The sequence below is a fragment of the Leopardus geoffroyi genome, chromosome B1, assembly GCF_018350155.1.
Source record: "Leopardus geoffroyi isolate Oge1 chromosome B1, O.geoffroyi_Oge1_pat1.0, whole genome shotgun sequence".
NCBI lineage: Eukaryota > Metazoa > Chordata > Mammalia > Carnivora > Felidae > Leopardus > Leopardus geoffroyi.
Window position 1 is genome coordinate 77043271 of NC_059327.1, and position 27629 is coordinate 77070899.

Consider the following 27629-nt stretch of genomic DNA (forward strand, 5'->3'; position numbering starts at 1 on the left):
AAACGCTACAGTCAGCTCACACTTCACCATCCACAGACTCCTCGGAGTTCAATCATTCTGTTTCTCACAAGGTAAATGGAGGACAAAGTTTTTCACATGTTAGCCTTTTTGTTTTCTCCTGGTTTTGTTTTTGTTTTTGTTTTTTTTCCTGCTGAAATGAAAAGCAACTCCAGAATCAGCAGTATTCTATGTTAGAATGTTTAAAAGGTAGATTGTTTAAAACTAAAGCCCAGAGAGGCGGCTTAAAGGGAAGCCGAAAAGAAAACTACAAGGTTCTTCAGTCAGTTCTGTTTCCACAGCTACCAAGCCGGTCCTAGTCCTCCTCGGGCTTCTCCTGGAGCCTCATCAAAAGCCTCCTTAGTTACTTTCAGTTTCAGCCACATTCCACACAGGATTGCCAGGAAACTTCTGCAAGCGTAGTTCTGGTATGACCCCTATGATCGACTAAAACCTCAGTGGGTCTTTGTGACCAACAGAATAACACCAATAGGATAATCCCATGACTTGTCTCCCTACCTACCTGTCCAATTTGTTTCCCACCACTTTTTATCATGCATTTTATACATTAAATGAATCTTTTTTTAAAGTTGCTTAAACTTCTTAAATCTTAATTTTCTACTTTGAATATAGGGGCAGTAGCAGCTCCTAGCTCAAAGATTTGCAAGTAAATTTAAATTAGCTCATACATGTAAACAAATTTAGCGTGTCAACTCACTGACATGTAATTAAGTCATTATTAGTTATTAGTATACCTTTCCTTAAAATATAGTAAGTACAAAATAAATTATTAGTCATTATTATATTACATATATGTGATATAATATATATAAGTCGTTATTAGTATACCTTTCCTTAAAATACCTAGCATAGAGCCTAGAATCCAGTGACTAAGAAATGTTTTCCAACTACTGAATGAATGTACAATGGCTACAAGAGCTCTTTTGCTACATAATTCATTCCTCTTCTAATCTAACCCTTCGTAGACTGAAAACGGTCTGTCAAGTGAATAAGAGATCCAAATTAAATTCCTATTAGCCAGGGGCGCCTGGGTGGCTCAGTCAGTTAGGCATCTGACTTCAGCTCAGGTCATGATCTCAGGGTTTGTGAGTTCAAGCTTCATGTCAGGGTCTGTGCTGACAGCTCAGCTTTGGATTCCGTGTCTCCCTCTCTCTTACCACCCCTCCCCCACTTGCGCACGCGCTTTCTCTCAAAAGTGAATAAACATTAAAAAAAAACTTTAAAAAATTCATATCAGCCAAATTCTTAATGGAATAAAGACAAGAAGAATGTCATTTTGGAGAAAGTATATCCCAAAAAATAAATGGAAAGATCCCTTTTTATTTTTAAAGTTTATTTATTGGGGTGCCTGGGTGGCTCGGTCAGTTAAATGCCCGACTTTGGCTCAGATCATGATTTCATGGTCTGTGAGTTGGAGCACTGCATCAGACTCTGTGCTGACAGTTCAGAACCTTGGTCCTGCTCCGGATTCTGTGTCTCCTTCTCTCTCTGCTCCTCCCCTGCTCACACTCTGTGTCTTCCTTTCTCTCAAAAATAAACACTAAAAAATTTTTTAAATGAAGTTTATTTTGAGAGAGACAAAGCATGAATGGGAGAGGGGCAGAGAGAGAGGGGCAGAGAGAGAATCCCAAGCAGGCTCCACACTTTCAGCGCAGAACCTGATGTGGGGCTCAAACTCACAAACCATGAAATCGTGACCTGAACTGAAATTAAGAGTCTGACTGAGACACCCATGTGCCCTGGAAAGATCCCTTTTGATCACTGCTCACCCCTAGATTACAGTGATGGGGGAGGGGGACTGTTAATACCTGGAAACAGCAGGGGCAGTGACCATCTTATCTGCATGTCTAAATTTCACAGCCCAGAATGGGGCAGCCCCACACCCTCAGGCCACAGCTGGCTGAGTCAGGCCTGGGTGCTGAGCAGAAACCATCTCTCCTCCAAACACTATGAGCCTATGGAGGTGTGCAGTATGTAGGCCTCGCGGCCACTGCTGAAGTCCTGAGACCTGCCTTTGTACCTGCCTTCCCCCACACCTGCCTGCTTGCTTAGCTCTCCTGGAAGCAGATAGCTTTCTTCTAACAAGCCCCTTTCTTGAGCTAATTTGAGTATATTTTGGTTCACTGAAAGCTGATGTGTTCTAACTCAAGGCTTCTCTAAGAGGGAACTCTTGGAAGGGACTAAAATGCAGGCATTTTTACCTCCATATACATTTTCACATGGATGAGTGACTCCTCAGAGTGTTTACTAATTGAGTTCCTGTGAACCACTGTAACTTTCCCAGTGTTTGTTTTGATTAACCCCCCAACACTGACCTATTCTGAATCCCAGGAATTCAGTAACAGTCCAGCAATTGCAAACACGGTTTATGTTGGGATTCAGAGGCAGCAAAGAACAAGGAAAGAGACCAGGAGACAGAGCAGGTGTGGGAACTGGTTCCCTAGTAACTAAAGAGAGCAGGACCTAGGCAGAAGCCTGAGCAGGGAAAGTGGCCCATGGTGAGGGGGGGGCCCAATGAAATGATACTTTCAGGAGTACCTGACAAAGGTTTCACTAAATCACCAGGAAGTGTATACTTCTTAGCAAATACTGATGGCAAGAAGGGCATTTTTCAAAATTCTCAAACTGAAATTTTTTTAAGTGCTAAACCTCAAGCAATTACCAAAACAAAACCAAAAACCTCTGTAGAGTTAACAGGAGTGACATATCTAATTACCTACCCAAATAATGTTCCTTTATTTGAAAATAAAGCTTGGAAAATGAAAACACAAAGGGGAGTCATTTTATTACAGCACAACTGAATAGACAGGGACATGATTTGACACAGCAACAGCTTTCCTTTCCTCCCTCAGCAATAATCGAGCCTGAATTGTTAGAGAATATAAAGATGAAGGGACACGATCATTACCGCCCAGAGGTTTACAATCTTATAAGGAGACACATGTACATGCTTAAAACCTTTCTGGGAAATCTCTTCATTCCAAGAAATGGTTGCTAAGGTTCTGATGATTACAAAGGACTCTGAACACCTGTGAGAGGCAGCCATTTTACTAAGGCATGAATCTGGACTTGTAATGCTTGAATCACACAGCTAGTGATTAAGTTCACTTGACCCCCCAGCAATGAAGCTTGGTGCTCCAAGGGTACAAGAAAAGCTGGGTATTCACCAAGATCCCTGGACAGATCCCTGGCAAATGTGAAGTGTCTATTGTGCAGCATAAAGCAAAGCATTCCCAGTGCCCTGAGAGGCATGCAGACAAAGAGCAATGAAAATGCAGGGGATGAAGCTAGGACTACAAAATTCACAGTTTCCCAGGCACAATTTATGTATTTCCCTGTCCCTCTTAAGAATTATTCTCTTATTGAAGCAAGGATTGAATTAGCACCAGAGAGATTAAAATTTGGCGTTCTTGATTAAACCTGTCCCATTCCTATTGTCGAACTAACAATTTTTATTAAAATCTCTTAAAATGCTAATGAGCATTTATGCTTCCATCAGCAACTATGATGCTGAGACAGCACAAAGGAAGTGCCTACATGCTTCATGTTAGCGAGATCCTCCTCAATAAAGCCTAAATGGATGGCAGCATCTGGGCTCTTTCAAGATTATCTTCTATAATTACTAACTGGTTCAAAAAGATGTGATTATATTTAGGGGTGGGGAGTCAGGGGGGGCATGTTTCCTAATGAGGCCCTGATTGGTCAAGGAGGAAAGGGGATGTAAAAGACCATGGAGATGTTGCTGAGAACATTATGTGACCAGGCTCCATGGCCCCATCTGGCAGCAGCAGGTCCATTTTTATGAGTAACCAAGGAAAGGAAACACATAAGAACCTGCTTCTGCTAAGAACACTTTTATTTTATTTTATTTTATTTTATTTTATTTTATTTTATTTTATTTTATTTTATTTTATGTATTTTTTATTCTATTCTATCTTATCTTTTTATTTTAAGAAAATTCAGTTCCTCAGTTGCACTAGCCATATTTCAGGTGCCTAACAGCCACACATGTCTGGTGACTACTGTATTGGACAATGCAGATACGGACATTTCCCATCATCTCCCATCATCTCAGAATGTTCTACTGAACAGCACTAGGTTAAGCACTTGAAAGAGATATATATTTTTTTTCTTTCTTTTAACTGAAGTATAGTTGATGTGCAACATTACATTAGCTTTATGTGTACAACATAGTGATCTGACATTTATATACATTATAAAATGCTCAATACGATAAGTACAGTTGCTATCTGTTATCATACAGAGTTATTACAATATTATTGACTATATTTCCTAGCTTATACTTTACCTCTTAATCTCCTTCACCTATTTCACCATCTCCCAATTCCCTTCCCTTCTGGCAACCACCAGTCTGTTCTCTGTACTTATGAGTCTATTTCTATTTTGTTCAGTTCTGCTGAAAACTTTAAAAGACTTGGGGTACCTGAGTGGCTCAGTCGGTTAAACATCCGACTTCGGCTCAGGTCATGATCTCATAATTCGTATGTTTGAGCCCCATGTCGGGCTCTGTGCTGACAGCTCAGAGCCCGGAGCCTGCTTCGCATTCTGTCTCCCTCTCTCCGCATTACTTCCCAACTTGCACTCTGTTTCTCCCTCTCTCTCTCTCTCAAACATAAATAAAGATTTTTTTAAAAATTTTTTAAAAACTTGAAAAGACTTGAAAATAGAGCAGAAAAAGTCTAAGGTGTTCTCAACTGCTAGCACCATTAAAAAAAGCATTCATGGCTGACTGAGTAAATGCTAAATGAGTAACATTTCAGCTTTCTACATTTAGGTAAGAAATCAAGTCAGAGTGTCCTATGTTAAATTTCTTTGGTAAGTAGATTGTTACAACTTCCACAAAACTTAAAATTTAAAGAGAAACGTTAGGTACTACACTAAAAATGTAAAGCTTTATTCAAAAATGGGCAATTCTCAAAAAAAAGTTGAAATGACTATATCAATGGATTATAGCATATTGAGTTTTGAGTATAATGCTGGACACTATTTAATTCTGACTTTTTTTTTAAATTTTTTATTTAAAAAAAATTTTTTTTTCAAAGTTTATTTTTGGGACAGAGAGAGACAGAGCATGAACGGGCGAGGGGCAGAGAGAGAGGGAGACACAGAATCGGAAACAGGCTCCAGGCTCTGAGCCATCAGCCCAGAGCCTGACGCGGGGCTCGAACTCACGGACCGCGAGATCGTGACCTGGCTGAAGTCGGATGCTTAACCGACTGCGCCACCCAGGCGCCCCTTTAATTCTGACTTTTAATAAAAGGAAACACTTGAGCAGAATCTAGGAGATATTGTATAATGAGTCGACTTTCTTGATGCATCTTGGGAAATGGCACCCTGATTCAATTTTTAATTGGCCTACTGCAGGGGTCAGAAATATTTTCTGCAAAAGGCTAGCGAGGAGGGGTGCCTGGGTAGCTCAGTTGGTTGAGTGTCCAGCTCTTAGCTTTAGCTCAGGTCATGATCTCAAGATTCACAGGTTCAAGTCTCAAGTCGAGCCCCACCGTGTCTGGCTCAGCACTGACAGCATGGAGCCTGCTTGGAATTCTCTGCCTTTCTCTCTCCCTGCCCTTCTCTGCTTGTGCATATTCTCTCTCTCTCTCAAAAATAAATAAACAATAAACAAACAAACTTTTAAAAATAAAGGCTACAGAGTAGTATTTTAGGTTTTGTGGTATGGTCTCTATCACAATTACTCAGCTCTCCTATTGTAGAATGAAAGCATCCCCAGACCACATGTAAACGGAGTGTGTGGCTGTGTTCCAGTAAAACTGAATTTAGAAAATCAGGCTATGGGCCGAATTTGGCTAGCAATAAACTCTTTGTCCGCAAGAACCTTCTTAGGAATCTAATTCTTACACTTTCATACTCTAGAACAGAATAACCCTCAGGGTCTGTCTGTTGCTGTAAAGCAGTGTTTCTCTGGCCTTGGCTATACATTAGGATCACCTGGGATGATCCGACATCTTCTATTGCTGGGTTGCAACCCAGAGTAAAGAATCCCTGGGGTAGAGTGTGGGTATCTGTATTTTTTTGAGCTCCACAGATGATCTAATGTGTGGCCAAGTTTGAGAACCTCTTTGGAGGAAGGTTCTGGCAGCAACTTTAATTCTTCAGCCACCTTAAGTTCTCTCTGTCACTCATCCAACAATCTAACCATTGCAAATTATCTACTGCCAAAGAACAACTTTCTCCTTGTAAGAAAAGGAAAGAAGACACTTATTACAGTTTATTGAATGCCTACTTTGTGCCAAGTCCTAAAATAAGTACTTTATATGTTATGAATTAGGTATTATAATCTCCATTGATATGTGAAGAAACCAAAACTCAGAGAGGTTATATAACTTGCCCAAATGCCACAGCAAATGCAGAGTCAGAATCTAAACCCAGATCTGACTCCAGAGCCCAGGAGCTATTTGGCTATTCTCACACTGTCCCCTCCTCTGAGAACACAAAGTCCTCCAAGGCTATTAAATTAATATAGGGATGCCACCCAGTATAAGACCCACTCATTAAAATATTCATTGTGGTATATTTAGAATGTGCTTCCAGATTACAGAACTATAGTCACATCCTTGTAATTTATTCAAATAATGTACCAATTCACAGCCTCTCCTCATATAAAGAGAACTTTAGAAAAATTTTTTTTCTTTAAAAAGATAACCTCTGAAATGTATTGAAGATTTTTTTAAGTCAGTATATTAGGTACTACTTGTAAATAGATTTACTTCCATTATCATTTTTGATTTAATATTTTAAAAACATCAATTCCATTAAAAAAGAAAGCCAATATGAATTACAATAAATGCTAAATTAAAAATGCATTTAATAACATAAATCTTCCAAAGAAGATATACAGATGGCCAACAGACACAAGAAAAGATGTTCAATGTCACTAATTATCAGGGAAATGCAAATCAAAACTGCAATGAGGTATCACCACACACCTATCAGAATGGCTAAAATAAAAAACACAAGAAACAAGTGTTGGTGAGGATGTGGAGAAAAAGGACCCCTCATTCACTGTTGGTAGAAATGAAAGCTGGTGCAGACACTGTGAAAAACATAGATATTCCTCAAAAAATTAAAAATAGCTGAGGTTGTGATCTCATGATTGTGGGGTCAAGCCCTGCATCAGGCTCCACACTGAGCATACAACCTGCTTAATATTCCCTCTCTCTCCCTCTGCCCCTCTCTCCCACTGTCTCTAATAACAACAACAACAACAACAACAACAACAGAATTACTCCATGACCCATTAATTCCACTAGTGGGTATATACCCAAAGAGAATGAAAACACTAAGTCAAAAAGATATACACATCCTTATGTTTACTGCAGCATTATTAACAACAGCCAAGATATGGAATTAACCCAAGTATCTATGATAAATGAATGGATAAAGAACATGTAGTGTATATATATACACAATGGAATATTATTCGGTCATAGAATGAAATATTGCCACTTGCAACAATATGGATGGATCTAGAGGGTATAATGCTAAGTGAGATAAGTCAGAGAAAGACATACCATATGATTTCACTCATGAATGGAATTTAAGAAACAAAACAAGTGGAGAAAGAAAGAGACAAAAAAAACCCAGACTCTCAAATAAAGAGAACTGGTGATTACCAAAGGGGAGGTTGGTGGGGGAACGGGTGAAACGGGTAAAGGGGATTAAGAGTAGACTTACTGTGATGAACATTGATTAATGTAATAGAATTATTGACTCATCATACTGTATGCCTGAAACTAATGTAACACCATGTTAATTACATTTGGATTTTAAGAATTAAAATAAAAACAAGAAATCTTTATCACTTTTATACTGGATTTGTGATAATTCACTCTGAAATACTTCATTATTAGTAATGAGATATGAGAACAATTAATGTGAATCAATACCTAAAGGCTAGTAATATACAAAATGTATTCTTATCTGTAGCCATACCTTAGACTTGTTTTCATTTGGCAAAATTAGTGGTGCTTGATATTTGTGATTGGTTAATAGTGGTAAATAGTGAATTTTCCGGCTACAGAGAACACACAGCCTGTACATGTACAATCCAACAATCTCTGAAAGGGGCTGTCTGTTCCTTTGAGTATCCCTGCTATCTCGGTCGACCACATGGTCCATAGATTCTCTGCATATCCTTACGAGTGAGCCTTTCATACCAATTGTTGCTTACTGGATTTTTAAGCAACAGACATGTGGTAAACCATGCCTACCTGCTAAAAATGTCTGTATGCTTTCACTGTGAGGTCTCACCAATTTCTAGGATGCCAGGGTGCTAGGAGAGGTGCCTGACTCTTCAGCTCAAACTATGGAAGTTACCACAGTCAGTCACCAGCACAGACCAATTTAAATGCTACAACGTCTAAGTCTTAATTCCATCCAATTATCTTTACTATACTACCAAGAAGAGTTTCTAATGGCTCCCATGAATAAGGGAGCATTTAAGATTAACACAGGAGTTGCTTATATTCAAATAAAATTCTTAAAATTGATCCTATTTATACACTGATTTGCTTGGCAAACTCTCCCTCCAGCCCCACAAAGGTGGGCTTCAGCCCAGTTGAGCGATTTACCCACCAAATGCCTCTATTTACTGAGCAACCACAATGTGCAAATCGCCGTCCTGAAACAGTCTGAGATTCTTAATGATGATTTATTTTGTTAGGCCACTGAAGTCTTCAAAACTGCTTAGTCCCTCTTCTGTTTTTGTTTCTGTCTACAAAATCAATTACATTCAGAGATGAAGTCACCACCCAGCATTTCGGGGTAATAAAAAGTATAAAAGTAGTCAGTCTCTCAGTACTGAAGATTATTAACTAGCTTTAAATACCAGAGAAAAACCAAAGCTCCAGGGAAAAGCAAAAACGTCTAAGGTCAGCAGCTACTGTGGATTTACATTTCACAGCTTCGAAAAGAAGTTTTGAAGTTCAGGAGGTCAGAGAGTTGCATTTTAGCTCTGCCAATCAGTATGAGATACTACCAGCCCTTTCATCACACTTCACAAATCTGGAAAATCTTTCACCACCAGCAGACCCAGGAGACATCATCAGATAAAATATCAGCACATCAGACGGTTTATAATCTCAAGATGTTGGATAGTGTTCCAAATGTACTTTTTTTTCCCCCCCCTTTCTTCTTTCAACCAACAAGAATACTCACAGTAGACAGCCTCTGGGCATACACTTCAGCATCAAAATGTGAGACATTTTATCCCTCACTGTCCACAGATGTGCCCCTGACTCTGAAGCCTTAAGTTACTACAGCCTTGAAAATCCTAAACTGGGACATGGGTGATGAATGAAATTCCAGGGAAATGCTTTCTTCATCCATCTGGCAGCTGATGACACATTTAGTAGTCTTTATTGCCTATCTGTCCCAAAGAAAATGCTGTGATTTAAGCACAGAAAATATTCCCACAGGGAAAGTTATCAGCTAGATCGAAGGGACTCTGAGGAGCTTGGGCAGAGGAAACAGGAGATCATGGGCTGAGGACAAGAGGAAGATGAGGATTAAGAAGAAAACATCAGTGGTGGTGGGATTCTAGAATTTGAAGGGGAGATAAAAGAATGGGCAGGGAGTGATCAGTAGGAACAAAAGACTGGGAGAAGAGAAAAGCAGCAACATTGATACTGAGAGAGACTTCTGTGGCCCTCAAAAAGGAGAATGGACAGAACCTATTGAAGGAACAGGGGAAGCCTAAGAAAGAAATTTTGGGTGGCTGATAAAGAGATGAAAGCAGAGAGAATAGGTGTGGCCTCCAAAATGGTTCCCCTGAGCCTCACCTCCTGATTTTCATGCCCTAATACAGACCCTTCCCATGCAGAACTGAGCTGACACGTGACTACTAAGCTCTTATGGAAATGATGGCGTCTGACTTCCAAGACTAGGTTATAGACAGGAAGGCTTCTGCATGGCATTCTCTTTTAGATCATATGCTTTGAAGAAACCCAGCTGCCATGTTCTGAGGATACTCAAGCCAACTTATGGAGAGGTCCACATGGCAAGGAACTGAGGCATCCTGCCAACAGCCAGCACCAACCTGCCACCACATGAGTGAGTCACCTTGGAAGGAGGTCCTGCATTCCCAGCAGGGTCTTCAGGTAACTAGCTCTGGTGCACACCTTGACTACAAGCTCATCAACTATCTTAAGCCAGAGCCACCCAGTTAAACTGTTCCTGGATTCCTGACCCACAAGAACTATGCAAGACGATAATTTTAATTTTTTTAATGTTTATTTATTTTTGAGAGAGAGAAAGAGAGAGAGAGACACAGAGTGTGAGTGGGGGGAAGGACAGAGAGAGAGGGAGACACAGAATCCGAAGCATCCTCTAGGCTCTGAGCTGTCAGCACAGAGCCCAACATGGGGCTCGAACCCACAAACTGCGAGATCATGACCTGAGCCAAAGTTGGACACTTACTTAACCAGTTGTGCCATCCAGGCACTCAGAGACAATAATTTTTTATCACTATTTTAAGCTGCTAAATTTTGAGATAGCTTGTTACTAAGTTGCCTCACAGAGTACTAATGGAGTCAGACTATATAAAGAGGACAGGAAAACAGAGATGAAGGATAGAGTCAGGAAGGCAATTCATAAGAGAGAAAAGCAGAGGAGGTAATACAATCTGAAGTCTGACTTCTCACTTCTTCCTTTCTTACATACTACTGCTTGTTAAATTTTTTCTTCGTAGGTAAAAATTCCTTCATATGAACACTGAACCTGGAAATCCCAAGACTTACAATAAGAAAGAACAGCAAAACTATTCTAAGCGTTTTCCCTATATTTGATTAATGTCAACCCTGTGCTCTAGGTCCTATTAATCCTTTTCTCACAGATAAGGGTGATATGATTTACTGGAGATCATACAGCTAGTGAGTGGCCAAGCCAAGATCAAACCCAGAAACTCTAGTTTCAGAGCTCATGCTTTAACCTCTATACTATCTTATGTCCTTCTCCAAATGGAGGCATCTAAGCACAAATGAGCTCTGGGCTTCATTCTTTGATACTGTCCTTCTATGTAACTACATACTATGGGTTGCCGCATCTGCCTTAATCCTCTGGCCTGAGTGGGCAAGAGATTTGTCTTGGTTCCCTTTAGCTTAACTGGTTCAAACTGAAACGCTCACAGAAAATTTTAATTATTAAGGAGGACTAAAGAAGAACAAAAGCCTAGTACAACCTGGCATGAATTGGCCTTACTAAAAAGGCCTTTGGGCTTCCCCAAGTGTCTGACTGTAGTAGGTAACCTGGGGTCAAGATAAAGCCTGATGTGTCATGAAGGCAGCTTGGTTCTGGCCTACAGAACTACCTCCTTCCCAGGTGACCACCACCACCAGTGGTCTTGTCCTAGGAAAGCCAGTTTCCCTAAATCTATACAAAAGGAAAACCAAGTTCTGTTACCTACAGACTAGGTTTTGGGGAAATGGTCTAACAGAGACCTCCTAAGTAGCCCTAGCAACTCATTTTATGACTTTTTGGTCTAACCACGTTGTTTCTAGTCATCTGTTTAATACACTGGCCTTGCTTTCTCACTGCGTCCTTAGAGGCTAGTAATGGTGATAAGCATGGGCTCTGTTTTCAAACCGCATTTACACTACTATCCTCGCAATGTGGCTTCCATGACAGGACCACCATGTAACATTATCTCATATCCAGGTACCCATGTGTTTGCTGGGCCTGGACTACACTATCTTGTTCCAGCCTATGTCAATCTTGACAATACTCAGCTCGATTTCTGGCTTTCAAAGAAAACCAATAACCCTAACCTCTTGTGAACTTTGTCATTTTACTAAAGCTTCATGGGGTCAGGTAGAAGTGCTAGGTACTTCTCTATCTTTCTACCTCCCTTCATCTACCTCTCCCCCACCCCAGGACTGCCTCTCCCTTTTCCCCAACCACCCCCACCCCCATTTCTTTTCTGATATCTCAACCCATTTTTAATCAGAGCATTTATGCATATCTAAACCCAGATACTCAGTAAGAAAGCCATCCCCAGCACTAACCCCTCCTAAAAGACCTGTGCATAGCTTTTCCATAATCATCATACCAACTTCCTCCTGAGATGCCTGGGCTGCAGTCATTCAGGAGGATCCTCCAGTAACGGAGGGAAAGTCAGAGGTTAGAGACAGAGACCCTGAAAGGGTCAGAGATCCCAAGGGGCCATTGAGACCCTGAGCATGTTACTTCACATCTCTGAATCTCAGTTTCCCCATCTATAAAATGAAGATGAAACTACAGATCTGAGATTATTTTGCTTTCACGTTGTAAGTTTCAGGGAACTAGCAATACCAAAAAAGGATAATCGAAGTACAACTAGTTCTCAGTTACCCTAACATCTTTCAGTTTTAGGTTTAAAAGGACCTCAATTGCTTGGTTGCCACCCTATTTCTTACACTTCCATCCTGAAAAAAAAAATTCACAATTTGGAGAAAGCTTTGCTTCCTCTCTTGGCTTTGGTCCAGCCTTTCAAAGAGCATGATCTTTTATAAATGCACATGAATGGAGCAGAAATGTCTTCCTCAAAGAGTATTACAGGGAAACCATGAATAGTTTTTTGTGGAGAGGTGGGTTGCTTCTGTACTTCTCTTCTCTTTTTCAATGAGCAAACAAAAAACAGCCAGGGACACTTTGTGGTCAGAGATTAAACATCACAATATGACTCTATTTTCATTTCCGGTTCATCCAAAGTCCCCACCAAAACACTAAAATGATTCTCAGAAACTGCATAAAGATGAGGAGGTTCTAAGAGAATATCAAATTCTGCTTATCTAGACTTGACTCTGCTTAATTCCCAACTTAGCAAAACCCAGATTAAAAAAAAAATTTCTGGCAAAAGCTTCGTCCTGGCAGATAGAGAGATAGGAGTGACAGCTCCCGCACATGCTGTCCTGGTGTGGTTTGCTTGTTTTTGTCAATTCTGATTCTCTGGAAAAAGATTATCTATCCCCAAAGCCATTAAAGCCTCTAACCAGGATAAATAGTTCCTGCCTATGAAAAACAGTCCTCCATTGTCAGACAATCCCTCTTAATTGATCTTAATAAGCCTTTGTAAATGAAGAGAAAGAAAAAAGCAGAGCACTAACACATGGTAATTATCTGTAATTCTCCATTTGTAATGTCACTGAATAGAGAAAATAATGCAAATGTGGACAGATGCTGACTAGCACTTACTGACATTAAAAGCAGTGTATTTCGTACAGTAAGTAACATGACTAAGCTGCAGTATTTCAAAGGCAGGTCTTCATCCCTATGACAATATCCTAGTACCATAGATCGCTGGGGACAGTCATGACGGAAGGTTTCCACAAGGAATGACCCAGGCGGCAGTCTGGCATTGTGGCCTAAAGCTGATCAGTGTGGCAGACACTCCTTTAGCTGCTAACATTTAATGTAAAATTTGGTAATTCTGTATCAGCTTTAAAGTGAGAAGAGAAAGACTCCCCAGCTTCCTAGGTGGGTTTCTTGCCAACTTAAAAGAACTATCATCCTAGCATTTTAGAGGGCATTTAAAATGAAATGTCCTTATTTAACAGATAGAAAACACAGGGGAGGTCTCAAAGCTGTGAGTGAAGCCCACAGGCCTCAAGTGTAGTGCAAAACAAAGTTGGTTTGGGAGGGATGGGGGTGGGATCATGAAAATGTTACATAAAAGCCAGATCTGAACAGTGGAAGGAAGGCCAGGACACAGAGTCCAAAGTCCTTGACCTGAAGGCAAGGATGGTGATAAACAGGTCACACATCAAAAGCCTGGGACACAACATCCTGACCTTGTGACTTCCAAGACCTTGGGGCTGACTGATCAAGAGCCACAGGTACCGAGCATGGGCTCTCTTCTTCTGCTTCTGCTCCAGGATAACTTCTAGACTCATTAAATGGATCTGCATTGCGGGTACTGCCCCCCTCCACAAGAAAGACTGCTATGACCATCCAGATACAAACCTTATAGGGTCAAAAACTCCCCCTCTCAACTTGTAGGAGGAATCCCCAAATGATTGGAAGCAGCCTCCACTAGAGATCACCCCACTGTACACGCCAGCTCTTCCCCGCCCAGAAAGACCCAATAATATCCAATCCCTAAGCAACCTAGGGGCTGGTTCCACCTCACAGAACATGCCTGCGCTCTCCCACTTGAGAGTGTGCCTCCACCTTAATAAACTGCTTTGTGCCTGCTGCTTTCCTTCTGGCTGTGTTCACTGGAGTGCAGGTCCCCAGGTAAATCTCATGGGCAATCCAAGGACGGGGACCTCCTTTCACACAAGGCAGAGGCTCCCAGCAATAACAGAAAGACCACTACTCTTTATCTTACAGATAATCTCATTTTCCATCTTGGCAGTAACCAATATTTCTCTTATCTTCTTTACCTCTTTAGGTACCAATAAGTAATCCTGAGCAGGGAGCTCTGTGCTAGGTGCTGGGGTTGCTATACCATTTCTGATACATTCGGAGAGATGAGAGCAACTTTAATGTCTCAGCAGAAAAACAACTATGTTTTTAAAATTCCAAAAACCTCCACTTCAGAAGTACAAGTGATTTTGTGTGACTTTGTGTGCAAGTGTGTAGGGTGGGTGTGTACTCTGAGCATAAGTGGCACCAATGAAAAGGAACAACCTTAGGCTCACAGCTGAAGATGAGCCAAAAAGAAAGACGGGAGCAAAGGTTACCAACAGATAACAGAAACAGGGAAATGAATGAAACTCCAGGGAAGCAGAGAATCGGGTACCTGCCAGAGGCTCTGCCCAGAGCCATGGTCTGGGGGAGGACATGACAGCCTTCACATGACTCACTGGAAGCTTGTGTGGGCTCTGCCCTAAGGCTAACAGTTACCAGCACTAGGAGCCACCTGCTTTTATTTTTTGACAAAATACGTGGAATTAGAAAAGAGGTAAAAGAACTTTGATTATTTTTACTTTAATTCTCTTGAAAGTAACTCAAATTAAAAACAGTGCACCTCCTATCTATTTGGGGGACAATAAATGTGGGGGGGGAGTTGAAAATACTTAGCTGATTAGTGATTTTTAATTTATATCACTTTCTCAATTATTAAGAATTCCACTGAAATCATATTATAAGCTGACCTCAGCCAGTTAAGCACCTCAGAAAATGCCTGGTTCTTCTGATAAAGAGAAGGAGCTTCCACCACTTGGAGGCAGGTGACAGCTATGTACTTGCTGATCCCAAACTTACTGCCAGCCTTGGTCCAATTTCTGCCAACGCACATAGGCAAGCAGGCACAAAAACAGACAAGCTGTCCTTTTCCAGAAGGAATTTCTCTTTTTGATCTCTGTGACTTACACAAGAATCATGCAGGGTCACTTTGGGCATTCACACATTCTCAGGGAAGGACAGACAAACCTTAGTTAGCATCAGGTGGAGAATGAGCCCTTCGAGAAGTAGGGGGCCCATGATCCTCACTGCCCTGAAGGCTCAGCAGGTTCTCACCCAGGGGTGGTGGGTGCTTACAATTCATTTTACTAATGAAAAAGATGTTTTCAACATCCTTAAAAGTAAAGAAAACCACTCAGACAATATTTGAAGTGTTTAGGCAAAACCATCTTTGGAGAACGTATTCCTAATGAAGATCTTCCCAATGTCACCAAAGCACCAAGAGAATTAAGTTCACATACGCATACATACAGGGCACTAGGTATACTTCAGTATTCTTAGAGTGCATTACCATGCAGATAATTTGATTGTTTCTACAAAAGGAAACTTTCAATCTTCAACCCAAGTTATTTACTGCTATTTTACCAGGCAAATTTTCTCTTATAAATTTAAATGATTGAAAACCACTAAGGGAAATCAATGTTGTTGAAATTTTGCAAATACGGTTTCATTTATCATTCTTCTCTCTCTCTATTAGACAAAATGTCTATTAACCCAACTGCTGATCATGTTAACTTACCATTTATACTTTTAGGACCTCACAGTCAAAACCCAAGATTTGTTTCTAACTTCTCATCAAAATGAACATATCTTTTTATGTTACTACATATGTATATAAGTACCATGCTAGTATTTCGTTCTATTTTAGACTTTTGCAAAGTCAAATTAGGTTAGCTAGCAATATTAAATTCATGATTCAAAATGAGATTGTTAGAAGAATTACAGTGTTCTCCAAGGCTTACCCATTGCAAACCATGTTGATAATAATGGGAAAACTACCATTTATTATACTTTACCACAATATATTCAACCCTAACCACAACCTTATTAGTCCCTTTCTAGTGATGGAAATACTTGAGCTCAGAAGGGTTAAGTGAGATGACCCAGATTACAAGATGAAAAACAAAGGATTCAAACCCTGATCTTCCGGGCTCCAAATCCTAAACTCTTTCCTTTTTGATTTGTTATTACACCCGAGCCCTTGAACACATTAAACTACCAAACTATGCATCTCAAAACAACAAAACCACACAAACATGCCATATATCCTATTTCATACCTTTAATCCTCTGAAACTTCCTGGGCTAGTTGGGGAAGAGCTGGAGGATTTCGTTGATTTAGGAGTAGACAGCTGGCTGCTGGGAGTTCCATTAACTGACCATAAGACAACAGAGGAGACAGAGGTCATTAAAACCCAAAACAACCCAACTGTGTGCAAAAACACTAAGCACATGCACAACATAGCTCCAGTGAAGTTTTGATTCATTTAAAGCTCCAAGCAGATGGCAAATCAGCAAAAAGCAAAAGTAATGTGTCTTATTGCATTACAAAGTATCAGACAAATAAGGAGTGAAACTAAAATTGTTTTCAGTAATAGTTCTCCAAAAGTGACATAAACAAATATATAAAACATTATGGAATTAGAGATGTGAATGAGAACTTGTCCATACACCCTACCCACTAGCAAGGGTAGAGAAATGAAGTGGCCGGTATATTTGTAATGCTTTACTATGAAGGTTGCTCTCTAACTTCCAATATCCACTCTCTTGGTATATACCAACCTGAATAACCAAGAAGTTCTTACGGCTCTCCAAACCAATTCCATCATAATAATCCAAACACATTTTCTAAGTATATTTTTAATAGAAAGGGAAAGTTACTGGTCATTTTTAACATCTGCTTATTTGTTTGAAAGCCAAAAAAGGCACTCTTCAACTTTATTTTTTCTAAACTAGTCATTTCTAAATTCCTTCTATTTTCTTGTCTTCACAGTTTAATTTCTCCCATTATTTAGTAAATCTTGATGATTTTTTATAGAACCCCCTCCAAACTTCCATACACTTCTTATTGTTGAAATTGCTGAAAGCTCAATTTAGAGCACACCTAGGAAAAGTATGACCACTGCTATTTTCTTTTCTTTTTAAAATGTTTATTTATTTATTTTTGAGAGTGAGAGAGCATGAGCAGGGGAGGGGCAGAGGGAGAGAGAATTTAGACAGGCTCCACTCTGCCGAGCCTGACACAGGGTTCGATTTCACCACCCTGGGATCATGACCTGAGCCAAAATCAAGAGTCGGACTCTTAACCTACTGAGTCACCCACACGCCCCTAACCACTGCTGTTTAGAGGGGGAGATAAATTTGCGGATTTTATACTACAGAATGCTGGTCAAACATTTCAGCATGGCTCATGCTTATTCCTAATTGTATCAACTGGATCCATTTCTGCTGTAATTTCACAAAGTTGGTAGTAAATGTCTAGGACTGGTGTAATTATTTTTCTAAGAAGTGTGTGTAACTTCTTTTATCATTAACCTTCAAAGCTTTGCCTAAAGATAAAAACTACCATTTATCTCTATGGAAAGAAAAAGTCCATCTTTTTCTTTTCTTCTTCTTCATTTTTTAAATATGAGGAAGCAAACAACTATTATTTTAAATGAAGCTAATGAGTATAAAAAGCAAAATGTAGAGATAAAAGTCCTAAATAGGTGACTCAAAAAAGTGAGCACCCATCCTCGAGTAGGGGCAAAAGTCCTGGATCAACAAGTGTTTGTAATGGGATGTGTTATCTGTAAACCAGGACATCTAGCTCTATGAAGTCATGCTTGTTTGCTGCATTGCTCATTTTTATTTTTACAAAATTATTTTTAACATTTATTCATTTTTGAGAGTGAGAGAGACAGAGCATGAGTGGGGGAGGGGCAGCGAGAGAGGCAGACATAGAATCCGAAGCAGGCTCCAGGCTCCGAGCTGTCAGCACAGGGCCCGATGTGGGGCTTGAACTCACGGACTGTGAGATCATGACCTGAGCTGAAGTCGGACGCTTAGCCGACTGAGCCACCCAGGCGCCCCTGCATTGCTCATTTTTAAAAATTGGGTATGGATGAAAAAATTTTCTAGTCACTTTTAACTGACCAAACTTTAATTTTTCTAATTCAAAACCCCTCATGCATAAATAACTATCAGTTATCTATAATTTCTTAATACATGTGCACCTTTAGAGTGCAAGTACAACACGAGGAACTGTGCAATTAGAAACTTTTAAGAATATTCAACAGTCCTAGTTATTTCTCAAGTTAAATTTCAATGTTGTTTGTTTTAAAAACTGTCTTTAAATAAAGGGAATAGGTGGCAGGAATTCACATAAAGTAGAGATTATTACGAGCAATGAATGAGTCAACTTGCTGTGAGCTGAGACTGAATTTTATTCCTTTTTTTCTTCATTCCATACAGCAACCTGTCAGGTCACCAATCCCTACTCAATGAGTGCTATTAGCTTCACAGATATTCAGACACCACACTGGTAACAAAGGCTACCTTGGAACAGTGACAGAAAAGGGACTAAAAGAGAAAAATCAATTCCTGCAAATGTAATCTTGACAGCAAACAATCTCCCTAAAAACACACCACCTCCTGCCTAAACATAGTTTCTTAATAAAACTCACTGCCAGGATTTTACTGGTGTCAGTAACTACATGTCTATATCTGCGCTCCCCCCCCCCACCCCCCAGCCAAATAATCTCATTCTAAAGACATACTAAGTCATATGTGGGTCTCTAAGTTTCCCAGAGCATTTGAAAGGTCCTAAAAAGTGTTCCCTAATGAGAAGTCCTTAACTTCGTTTATTTGCACATTTCTCCAGAGTCTTAGGGACGGTAAGTGGGACCCAAGACAGTCCCATGTTGTAGCCATGCCCCTCACACTGCTGCCACCAACTGGTAGGCAGGCAGCAAGCCGACAGCACCTTTGTCCCCTCCTACTCCTTCACTACCCCAGACTCTCTTTCCCAACATAAGGCTATTTATCATGTGCCCTTCCCCTCAACTGTAAGGTAAGAAACAAACTTGAAGCTTTTTTGTTTGTTTGTTTTGAATACTTTCTATCTTGGTAGACTCTGAAAGATTTACAAGCAAGAAAACTAAAGTGAGAATTTTTAGGACTCAAATTATGGTAATATTTACTGAATTATGTTATCTGGATGAATTTCTCTGTTTATTACACACTATTTAACTATTCTGATAGAGTTTTCTTGAAGAATTCAGTCAACCAGAAGACTTCACTTCTGTCCCAAAACAGAAAAAGTACAATATTAGGTCTACAAAGTTACTAGCTCTGTTTGAAACTCCAATTAGTCCCATGGAATTTTCTAAATGTTAACAAGTATACCACAGCTAAAGAGGTCTATAAAAGTGAGTTGTACTTATGGGTACTTGGCTTTTAATAACATAAAACTGTCAGGTTTCTGTAACTGCAGTATGTGCTGAACATAGTTTTTTTTTTTTTTTTTTCTTTTTAAATATTTATTTTTGAGAGAGAGAGAGCAAGTGAGCATGAGCAGGGGAGGGACAGAGAGAGAGGGAGAGACAGAATCGGAAGCAGGCTCCAGGCTCTGAGCTGTCAGCACAGAGCCTGACGCAGGGCTTGAACCCACAAGTTTTGAGATCATGACCTGAGCCAAAGTTGGACACTTAAATGACTGAGCCACCCAGGTGCCCTGTGCTGAACATACTTTTAAGTTTAATCTCTCATAAAGAAGCTGTTTGCCCTCTAAAACCTAATTTAAACATCTTACAACTTTTACTTATGAGTTTAAGATCTACTCTACTATCCCAAATGCACATATGGACTTAAACATTGAGGGTACTGCCATGTTAAGATTTTTTGAGTCAACTTGTAAGCATTCCAAATCCAAGTTAAAAAGATTTGAATAAATCTTTCTTTATACAAATAAGATTATGAAACATGTTTTTAGTTTAGTATGTACTGGATTCATTATGATACCTGATACCTGAATCACTCTCCTCACTTCTATTTATTTTACTGTTATGATAAACCTCTGTAAACCTATGGCTAAAACAAAAGCTAAGAACCTGACAAAAATCTACATTTGACTCTATGGTAAGCTCAGGTAATTGTATTTATGCAAATTTCATGTTATTTTAGCTTTCTTTGTGTCTGAGATACTTTACAGAAAGCATAATATGATTTGAAATAAGGTCCACGGTAGAGAAATGCTTTCAGTTAAAAATATTCATATTGTCAATATTTTTAGAAGAGTCTTGGGCCTATTAGCTGTAGGGTGGGGAGGAATGTAAGACTAGAAGGGGAAGGAGAACAGAAGAATTTAATTGCTTCTATGGCCATTTTCATATTACTTTTTCAATAACAGAGTATTTTCCAAAATTAACTAGAAGATAGGCCCTTGGAGGTGGTGTGCTTCTTCACTGCTTTGTCCTACAAGTACATACACAGGCATCTGGCAATCTGACAACAACCGGTTTTCTAATAAACACAGGAGGCTGAGGCATCCTAAGCACCGTGAAGCATTCCACGGTGCACACATGTACACTGGTACGAGCCAGATACGTTCATGGAAATGGAGCAAAAGGCAACAGAAATGTGGCAAAAAACAAAAACGAAAAAAAACCCAGCAGAGCGACAAAGCCATACTAATCATGGCTCACCTGGGGATCTGGCTGCAGAGTAGGCACTGGAGTGATGGCCACCCCTCTTAACTGTACACATTCAGTGAATACAAGGAGGAGGAGACAGTAAGGAGAGCAGTTATTCAGCAGGTCTGAACACATATACAAAAAAAGGGTAAAACAACCTGACCTAAGTCAAGTGGGATGGGTGCTGAAGGGGAACCAGTGAAAAGCATAATGTCCAAAAAACTCAGTCTTTCATAAAGAGCCTGATGCTTGAGGTAGTTTTTATTGATACTACTTTCATAATGTTCTAGATTTCCCATACGTAAAATCAGGGTTTTTCACAATCCCTTCTTTAATAGTAAATGATATTACAAAATTATTTATAATTACTATAGACAAATCTTATAGAATATATCAAGATATTGATAGATGTTTTTAGCTTTTAAAAAAGTACACCAAAGCATTCAAAATTAGGACAAATCTACAGGTTTAGAACCTGAAAGAAAATTAATTACAGGTAAATCTGACTCTTAAATAAGTACTAACTCCAATAATAATCTTTGCTACTATTTAATTGCTTAAAGAAGGAAACACCTGTGAAACTCTTCAAGTAAATCCATTTCTGTGTTAGATGTGTCTATGTATGTTTTAAACCAGTAAGAGAAGAAAATATTCATAATCAGAGAGCACAAAGTTAAAAATATAGTATGCAGTGGGCACAATGTGAAGAAGCACTTCTAAGTAAATACCAGGAGAAGATTCTAGATAATGACTGTTCTTAAGAAAATATGTCAGGACAAAACAGACAAGTGTCTTGGCACATTTATGACAACTCTAAGAAACAGACTTAAACGTTTGATTCTAAAAGTCACATCACCTATATGTTGTTTTGGAACCAAGCTGCATACAAACATGGGAAAAACTAGGAGTTCATAATAATCAAAGAATACTGAAAGGAGAATGATTAACCACCTGAAGCTGGTGATTTGCTGCGTCGGGAGGGCCCAGGGCTTTTAGATCCAGAATACTTAACAGCTGAGGAGCGAGAATAAGATGACTTCAAGACACGGCATTCTAGAAAGGAAGGAAAGTGCATTAATTAAGTCTGGTTGAGATACTAACCAAGGGAAGATCACACGTGAACATAAGTCTACTGCTTAGAACCATTCCTGGATCGTTTTCCTATTATTGTTAAACAACGTTAATATACAGAGCAACTGTCCCAAAAGTACACCTTAGGTTATCCTTAGTGAAGCACACATCTTGTAGACCACACCTCATCATTGCAGTGGAGTTCTTAATGAACATAGAAATCCCAATGTCCTAACTTGATCACACAGACAGAACCTAATCCAAACATGTGCAACTTCTTTTTTTCGTCAGTAGCATTGAGAGCAAAAGGCTACAATCTTATTATTCTCTCCAAACTCTGATAATCTTATTTTGAAAGGGTATGGAACTCCTTACCATCTTGCTTTCCACTTTCCCTAAGTATGGAGCATCAAAAATGAGGAAACTAGCTAATTTAAACAATAACTTTGGTTTTTCCATAAATTACCCAATAAAATAGCATTTAGAGTACCAGAACTAATTACAGCTAAAATAATCACTGCTAATTTGAATAACTAACAACATGGGTTTTGGAGTCATGCAGATTTTGAATGACTCACGGATTTGATTTTGCTAACTGGGGGACCTAGGTTGGGTTCTAAGCTTCAGGTTTTCCCCCTATGAGATTGGAATAAGAGTAAAATCTGCTTCCTAAACTTGTTATAAAGATTAGATTAGATAACATATTGTCTGTAATTTATGCTAAAATACTTCAATTTATGCAGTAAGATTAAAATGTGGGTTGGTTTTAAATCTATACCTCAGGGGCAATAAATTAACATGTGAAGTACACTAATCAGGAAAATACACACCAGGGGAGGCTAGTTAGCATGTGAAAGACCCTAATCAAAACCTTACTCTGAAGGAGGCTGTGGCAACCTCAGTTTAGTTAATTAGCATTATGGATGTTAAAAAGTACTCCACTGTTGAAAGGAGCGGTGTGTGTGTTAGTCAGAATCACCTTAAAGGCACTGCCACTCTTTTATAAGCACAAATGCACATGTAGAGAACCAATAACTAGAACTTCAATGCTACACCCTCATTATAGGACTCTAAGCCCATCCCCGAAGCCAGCTCTTCAAAGGAGTATTTTGTTACTTGGCTAAGACAACATTAGCATTTTATTGAATCTTTAATGCAAGATGTCAGAATCCTAAAAGGATAAAGAGTTAGGACTTTGTTAAGATTAAACACAATCTTTAATTAAGATTAAAATAACTGATTTTAAAAGCAACAACAACTTTGCCCCCTAATAAATACAACAGTGGCAGAATTAGGTCTAATGTTATGGCCTGATGGTGGTGATACAATAATGACATTTACAACAGTAACATAATAGTATGCAATTGTGCATACTATATTACAGGCACTAACTGCTTTACCTATATTAACTCATTTAACCCTCACAAAATCTTATCAAAAAGCCAATTACCCCCAGTATGCAGAAGGTTAAGTAACTGGCGAGGGAAAAAAATAGTAGCTCTCACCCACCTTTCACTATTGGAGGTCATCAGTAGCTAACAACAAAAACTATGAATGATAAAACTGGCTGCGGAAGTTTATAACATACACATAAAGCACAGAGAACAATGACTGCTACATAGATAGTACATGCTCAGTAAGTGTTTTGTTGCTGTTACCCAAATTAACTTTATAACCTAAAATATATAATGTATTAAAGTGTCTCAGCTTCCTAATTTACTAATATTGATATGAAAGAAATATTACGAAATGGAAATTAAGCTAAAATCAAGGAAGATGTAAAATACAGAGGATAATGCAAACACACAGTTTGTCAACCTTAGTCATCCCTGAGAACAGGGGAAAGTATTAGCACACATAATACAAAAGGACATTCCTTGCACTTCTTTCCAGTGGTAGTACCAGTTTAAACCAGGGCCAGTCCAACAGAATATAAAACAGTACAGGAACCCTCAAAGAAATGTGGCAGCAGTGAAAAAATGAAACAAAAACAAAAAAGTACAGATAAATGAGGCCCAAGCACAAAGTAGATAAATTATCCCCAAGGTAACTGACACAGAGTAACAAGAAAGAATGACACAAGGAAATTTGGTACCACAAAGTGTATCATCTCAAACTTTAACAAGTTTATGGATGACACTATTTATTTGGTAATACGTTTCTCCAGTTCTGGATGGTCAGAATCACTACAACTGGAAAGGGGATGCCATCAGCCTAACTGTTGAAAAGCCAACTTTCCTGATTCATGAAATTCAAGAGTGTATCGCTAACATCCCTCTCCTATGGGAAATGTTATGTCTGTAGGATTTCATTTAAAGAGGAAATTGACTCTCAGCTAAAATAATTAGTATTACTGTAACAGGTTTAAGTTAATTCAAGACAACAGGGTAAAGTAATTTTCCAGAATCAATACCCTCGAACTCACTGGAGTTATTGCTAAAAAGTTGAAAACTGCATACTCTGGAGAAAGGGGTTTTCTTATTGTATCAATGAAAATAGCTTCATTTTTTTCCTGCAAATATGAACAATGCATGTCATTATTTTTTTTAAGTTGCAAACAGAACGAGATAAAAAAAGAACCTGAGACAATTATTATCAACAATTTAGTTATTATCCTTTTACGTATCCAATTATGCACATGGAAATTCTATCACTAACCATTTCAGATTCAATACAATCCATATATTTATGGTGGCAGAGCCAGCCCCTGTTCTGAAACAGGGCAGGAAATCCATTTCAGAGACAAAAGAATGAAGTAAAAAGAGAACTAAAATGGCTAAAAATTGAAAAGGACTTGAATTAAATTTTTTGTTTGTTTTTTACAACTAGGCAAATGCTTTCGTTAATTCAAAAAGAATACGGCCAATGTACCCCTTCTTCAACATGCCAGACCACCCCAAGCCTCCATTTCAGAGTTATCAAGACAAAGAATTGCCTTACCACTGTGATCCAGGACAAAGTCATCTTGGGCATAACGGAATTTTTCAGGTCCACAAGCAATAAAAACATCATCATCACCAAAAAAGTCTTGCAGACAAGTAACCTAAAAATTAAAAAAAAAAATCACATCCAAGAAATAAATTAGAAACATCAGAAGTAAATTAGAAACCTTAGAACTAAAATAAAAAGTCAGCAAAATTCATAGCCTCCCCTATAATACTGAGTTGGAATGAAAATCGATTTCATGTCATACTACATTTCCAAGCACTCTACTCTTCACAAAGCACTTCCACACGCTTTCCCTGACCTCAGAACAACAGAACAAGGAGTTCAGAGCTGGCATCAATATGTCTGTTTCACAAGTCAAGTGGAGGACATACACGCAAGGTGAAGTGAAGTTTTCCACGTCTCCCTGAATAACCGGTGGCAAGGCTGAGGTTGATGGAGGTCTCTGTTCTCAGTTTAATTTCTTCATTTCTCCCCTTCGTCATTCTTCTAACAACTCCACTTCCCAGCTGTGTGACCCTGGGCATGACTTCTCTATACCTCTGGTACAGCGTGCCTTAGGTTGTTTTGGGGAATAATGTATGCAAACTGCCTGGAACAGTGCTCAAGGTGTAAATGCTCATCTCCATCACCAACATGATCATTAACATCAGAGGAGGCTTCAGGGCCCTTATAAGGCCCTATGCCTAAATGTATAGTCTTAATTTCATATTCTTTTTTCACTCCCTGGCTCACAACACACACTGTCTCATTTTGAGATTCCACAGAAACTGGATCCCCCACAGGGAGGACATTCATCCGCTCATCCCAGTGTCGAGGACAACTATCCTCCTAGACTTTGGACATAGGTAGGTTCCACTTTTACCTGTTTTTCAACTGGCTACATGAGGTCCTCTTTTTTTTTTTAAAGTACTCTTTTCCCAGTAATAATTATAAAGTTAAAAAAAAAATCATTGCGGGGGCACCTGGATGACTCAGTCAGTTAAGTGTCCAACTTCGGCTCAGGTCAAGATCTCACAGTTCATGGGGTTCTTAGAAGGATTGAGCAATTGATTTTATTACAAGGAAATATTTTATCTGGTACTAAATGTGTTGGTATTTGACTAGAATAAATGCCAAAGTAGACCATTAAGTTCCTTATTATATGGAAATGAAGTATTTAACAAGTCTAGGGACTATAAGAGATCAAAACAGTGGTTTTATATTATTTAGATCTTCCTAATCAATCTTCTAATGATTTCACCTGTCAGTGTTAAGTTTGGCTTTCCCAAACATGGTTTCCAAGAGATGCCTGCCTCCCTTTGGCTCAGTTTCCAGGCAATGAATGCACATTTGGTTAAATAGTTAACCAAATTATATAACTATCAATTAGGCTCCAATTTGCCTCAAATACTACTCTCAAGGAATGGTCGTTATGAAATGAGTAAGTGACACAACTGGTTTAAACAAACATGTATTTTGACTCAGGACACGACATACCTCCTAGAGTATTAAATTTGTTTTGAGCATTTATGATGTGCCAGGCACCATTCTAGATGCTATAGAAACATTAGTAAAGAAATAACAAGAGACAAAAATATCTGTCCTTCTAAAGCAAGTGTGAAAAGAAACACAATAAAAACATGTAAGTAAATTTATGCAATATCAAAAGGCATAAGTGCTATGAAGAAAGATAAAGCAAAGAAGGAGAACAGTAAATGCATGGATGGGTGTTGCAAAACTAAATAGGGTGGTTGGGGAAGGCCTCGGGCAAAGGTTACATTTGAACACAATATTAAAAGAGACCAAGGAACAAGCACGTGGGAAAAGTGATCTAGGCAGACAGCACAGAATGTGCAAAGACCCTGCGGAGAGATCACACTTGGCACATTCACAAGAAAGTCCTGGCATACAGTAAAAGAGGGGGAAGAGTGGATCAGAGAAGTAAGGGGACACAGAGCAGATGACATGGGGCCCTGTCAGTCATTGGTAAGGGCTCTGCTTTACTCTGAGACATAAAACCATTGGAGGCTTCAGAGCAGAGGACCATCACATGACTTCCCTTTTAAGAGGATGACACCATGCTCAGACTAGACTGTAAAAGGGCAAGCATAGACAGCATAGTTGGAGGCTATTGCTACATCAGGCAAGAGATGAGAATGGTTTGTGCAAAAGTGTTGGGAGTGGAGGTAGTGAGAAGGGGCTACACTACCCCTTGGATAAGGGGATATGAAAGAAGAGAGAATATGATAGCTCAGGGTTTTTGGTTTGAGCCACTAAGAAGTTGGGATTGTCATTAACTGTAATAGGAGAGAATACAAGATAATGGACAAGTTTCGTGGTGAAAAGGGTGCTCATGAATTCAGATTTGGAACATTAAATGTCAAATGGCTATTAAACATCCAGGTGGAGGTGGTGGGCAGAAAGTTAGACATACACAAATCTGAATTTCATGGGGGAGATAAGGGCTGGAGGTAGAAATTTGGGACTCACCAGCATATGGATGGTATTTAAAATCTTGAGATCAATTATGGCAATGAATGCACCTAAGGAAAAGATCTAAAGCCTGAGCTCTGAAGCACAGTAACATTATAAGGTCAAACAGAAGAAGCAAAACCAGCAAAGAATATTGAGAAGGAGCAGCCAGAATGGGAGGAAGAAAAGAGTCGGTAGTATGCCGGACAAGTCAAGAAAGTGTTTCAAGGATGAGGGAGGAGAGAGGAATCACCTGTGTCAATGTTACCAA

The 27629-nt window shown here is 39.3% G+C and overlaps 1 protein-coding gene across 9 annotated transcripts in view; it reads right to left on the reverse strand.

The window, feature by feature from the left end:
* The window catches only part of DCLK2 (doublecortin like kinase 2), a 152371-nt gene that overhangs the window by 35296 nt on the left and 89446 nt on the right, over positions 1 to 27629 (reverse strand). For 6 of the 9 annotated variants that reach the window (XR_006709408.1, XM_045466016.1, XM_045465987.1 and 3 more), the window contains exons 3-6: positions 24899 to 25001; positions 21839 to 21940; positions 20900 to 20950; positions 16496 to 16590 (exon numbers count right to left, since the gene is read on the reverse strand). Coding sequence is in view for 7 of the 9 variants with exons in the window: in XM_045466016.1 (XP_045321972.1) it covers positions 16496 to 16590; positions 20900 to 20950; positions 21839 to 21940; positions 24899 to 25001 (351 nt within the window). In the remaining 2 variants the exon portion in view is untranslated. The remainder of the gene's footprint in view (positions 1 to 16495; positions 16591 to 20899; positions 20951 to 21838; positions 21941 to 24898; positions 25002 to 27629) is intronic. The other 3 variants (XR_006709410.1, XM_045466005.1, XM_045465996.1) reach the window with 1 other exon arrangement.